At 42.1% G+C, this 4,289-nt stretch overlaps 1 protein-coding gene across 1 annotated transcript in view; it reads left to right on the forward strand.

Moving 5' to 3' along the window:
- scube1 (signal peptide, CUB domain, EGF-like 1) overlaps nucleotides 1-4,289 on the forward strand; it is a 491,162-nt gene that overhangs the window by 435,362 nt on the left and 51,511 nt on the right. The window contains exons 19-20 of the mRNA XM_037695765.1: nucleotides 2,658-2,861; nucleotides 2,933-3,094. Of these exons, the coding sequence (XP_037551693.1) occupies nucleotides 2,658-2,861; nucleotides 2,933-3,094 (366 nt within the window). The remainder of the gene's footprint in view (nucleotides 1-2,657; nucleotides 2,862-2,932; nucleotides 3,095-4,289) is intronic.

Raw genomic sequence — 4,289 nt, forward strand, 5'->3', positions numbered from 1 at the left:
ATCATCCAGATATTTTCAGAAATGTCTGTTGTAATGCTTGAAATGGGTAAATCATGGCCGTATGGTTTCCTCCTTGTAAAACTTGCTAATTAATTATGTTGTTGTTGAAATCAATTTGCCAAATTAATGTAAATGTTTGATGTTAAACTTTGATTCTGTTAATAAATGACCGCATTCATTTGATGGGTCAAAGAAAATTGACGTCTCACGTTACATTTTAATTTCAATGCACAATATTATTCAGTCCAGAAAAATGAATGAATCCGTCTAATTTATGGATAATATATCACAGATATATGTTCCTCAACAGACATAAAAACGATGCAGATAATGATGACAAACCAGTGTGGAGCATACAGGATCAAAACACAGATCATCTGGTGTTGAAAGCCACCGAATAGTAGTGGGTTTTTAAACGGGACTTGAAAACTGAGAGGGAGGGGGCCTGTCTGACAAGCAGAGGTAACTCGTTCCAGAGTCTTGGTCCTGCTACAGAGAAGGCCCTGTCACCTCTGCGCTTAAGACGAGTTCCTGGAACTGTGAGAAGCAACTGGTCTGCTGACCTCAGGGAACGTGGTGGGACATACGGCTGTAGCAGATCAGAGCAATGGGGGGGGGGGGGGAACTGTTCAGTGATTTGTAGACATACATGAGTATTTTGAACTGGATTCCAAAGTGAACCGGTAGCCAGTGCAGTGAGGCCAAAACTGGTGTAATGTGCTCTCTTTTGCCTGTACTGGTTAAAAATCGGGCTGCTGCATTCTGGACCAGTTGTAGTCGTGCAATGGAGGTCTGACTGATACTAAACAGGAGCGAATTGCAGTAATCAAGCCTAGATGTAATGAATGCATGTATTACTGTCTCCAGGTTATTTTTGGACAATATGGGCTTCAGTTTAGACAGCTGCCTCAGTTGGAAGAAGCATGATTTAACAATCATGTTTACATGATTGTTAAGTTTCAGGGAAGGGTCCATTATCACTCCGAAATTAGTGACTCTTTATTTAAAAAAAAAAGAAACTGTCCAGATGACTTGACTGAAAAATGTTGGATTTTATACCTGGATTATTGAGCATGGACTTTGTTGTTTTCAACCAGTTTGACATGACTGTCAGCAAGGAAGAGGGCCAGCAATGGAGGCAGGGTGTACCAAAGAGACCATCTAATCACAAACAGAATTGGTTGTTCCACTTTGGAGTAAGCTTTGGAGGAAGAATCAGTTTTGCTGTGTGTTTCCTTGACTGATGAAGCCTTCTGGACCAAAGGCGAAATGTTTCAGCACAAAAAAAAGAAACTGTCCAGATGACCTGACTGAAAAATGTTGAATTGTATACCTGAATTATTGTGCCTGGACTTTGTTGTTTTCAACCAGTTTGACAAGACTGTCAACAAGGAAGAGGGCCGGCAATGGAGGAGGGGGCGTACCAAAGAGACCATCTTATCACAAACAGAACTGGTTTGTTCTGTTTGTTACCGATGGTAACAATGACCACAGCAGCTGCCCTCCCAGACTGCCTCCAGAACCAGGTCTGGCAGACGGAGAACATCCGAGGTTTCCCCGCAGAACTGAATGCATCCGTAGAGTTCAGTCCATGCAGGCAGATGGAGGATCATGGGGAAGGGGAACTGAGGGGGATAGCTTCTCCTCGCAGGAAAAATAAAAATAAAAACTTGTTTTTTTTTGTAGCCAAACAACACAAGCAAACATTATCAAGAGAATGTGGATTTACCTGCTTTAGCATTGCTCAATGGCTACTGATTACCACTGATGTAGAAAGTCCGACATCATTCTTGTCAGTACTGGTCCACTCAGCTAACGGTGTTGAGCTGTTAGATGACGGACTCATGCTTAGCGTCAAATTCGTAGACTCATATCCAAAATCCAGCTTTAAGTTTTGTTGTTACTGGGCTTTCAGCCCAGAGGAAAGTCCTTACAGACAGCTGTCCAAGGCAGTGTGCATGTGTTTTAAGTGAATGTACAAAATTCACAGCGCCGACTAATAACTTGGCATGGCAACTACAGCAGAGTCGGGGCAATTTCTGCGACTACATGTAAACACTGGATGTGCTTCATGTCAATATGGATTTTTTTCCTCAAGTTAACATCCAAAATAAACCAAGTCTCCCCCCCCCCCCCACCTTTTCCATGTAAATGCGGCCTATAAGGTTATTTTATTACTTGTTGATAATTAACCTAAATAGTTAAATAGTTGCATAATGTACCTGCAACTGTTTCCTGTCAGTGCTTTTTGTTGCCCCTTTCTAATCTTTTTGTTGATATGTTGCTGCCTTCAAACTTAAAAAGACCACATTCCATCCATCCATCCATTCATCCATCCATCCATCCATCCATCCATCCATCCACCCATTATCTTTTACCCGCTTCTTCCCGAGTACACCCTGGACAATCCGGACCGAGATTTGAAACAGGGACCTGCTCGCTGAGAGACAGCAGCTCTACCAGTTGCGTCACTGTGCTGCCTTCCACATTTTATCATAAAATTGTACGTTTTAAATATTTTCTATGTTTACTATACTGTGAATAAAGTATGAGTGTATGAAATTTGCAAATCATTGCATTCTTTTCTATACATTTTACACAACGTCCAAACTGTTTCAGGATGGGGTTTCTAAAACAAACCTCTTAAAATATTTTAGATGCTTGCAACATTGATTGTGTGCGTGAAAAGATGAAGCAGAAGCTGCAGAGTGCCATGCGGACACTTAGGAAGTCCATCAACAAACAGCAGTTCTACATCCAGTTTTCAGGAACAGATTATGAAGTAGCTCAGAAACCATCCCATTTGCCAGAGGAGGCTGAAACCTGCAGCACGGGACAAATATTCCATGATGGAAAATGTGGTACGTTTGGAGTTTTTGGAGGTGTCTTGATGTTGCTGTACCGGAAGAATTAATTCTGTGTTTTTCTTCAGTGAGCTGTGGTGTGGGGACGTTTTACAGTGGGGAGCAGGGACAGTGTGTTCAGTGTTCTCCTGGGACATACCAGGACATGGAGGGGCAGCTGACCTGTGAGCCATGTCCCAGCACTGAAGGACAGGGCATTGCTGGTGCCAAGAATGTGTCTCAGTGTGGAGGTAAGTCACAGTTCCATCAACATTTCCACTGTCCACGTTCGTCTAGCTTTATTTTGTGAAGGTGATTATGCACTCTTCTTGCTTTTAGTTTCTTCTGTCAAGATTTTTGCAATCAAACTACCTCTGAATCCTTTGTATGAAGATATACATACGACAACATTCACCAATGCATGAACATATTTTCAAATGTACACATTTCAGTTTGCACCAGTAGGAATATTCTGCACATACAATTGTTCAAATACACGTGCACAAATCACACCTGCTGTGGACAAATCAGTCAACACAAACACACAGATCATCTGCCTGTAAATTTGACTTTTGAGACTTTCTCACAACTCCAGATTCACAAAGGTAATGATACATTCAAGGCTGGTGAAAAGCTGGGACATGTGAGCTTTACCAGATTTACTGAGTTATTGGCAAAATACACATTCCTAACTTGGCACAGTAGTTCATAACCTCTGTATTAAAACACATATAGTATTTTTGAATTGAATTGAATATGCACACATTATTATTATTTTTCATTTAGCCTTTATTTATAAAGGTAGTCTCATTGAGCCACTAGAACTCATTTTCAAGAGAGACCTGTTTAGGGAACAGATGGGGGGTAAGGGCCTTGCTCATGGGCCCAGGGTGGGGCAAATGAGGGTGGGGGCAAGTGTGGGTACTTCACCTACCCCACCCACATTTTTGATGTTGTCGGTACAGGGGCGTGAACCGGTGACCTTCCGATCACAGGCCTACCTTCTCTAACCTCTGCGCCACCACTCCCCCATATATATCCATCAAGCTGTAAAAAAAACCATTTTGACAAATTGTTTCGAATTTTCTGTTTTGTCTTTTGTGAACCAGCGATCTTCCAATCACAGGCCCACCTTCTCTAACCTCTGTGTTACATCACAGAAAATGATGGGCCGGGTCACTTCTGGTGTAGCATATTTATTTAGTTTGAACTGTGAACAGAAAAGCACAGCGGTTACAGTAGCTGCTCCTAATATCTGCTGCAGGCTGTTTTCTCAGCAACGGCGGACTTCTTCAGCCTGCCAGAGCATCAACCTCTATACACATGGCACTGAACGCCCTCTGAAGGGGAAACCCATTCATTACAAGGTACAATAGATTCTAACGCTAGTTTGTGGCTGTAAGTAATCTATAGCAAACAAATAAAATGGGGGGCTACTATTTTCAT

This window comes from Nematolebias whitei, chromosome 22 (genome assembly GCF_014905685.2).
Source record: "Nematolebias whitei isolate Nwh7 chromosome 22, NemWhi1, whole genome shotgun sequence".
NCBI lineage: Eukaryota > Metazoa > Chordata > Actinopteri > Cyprinodontiformes > Rivulidae > Nematolebias > Nematolebias whitei.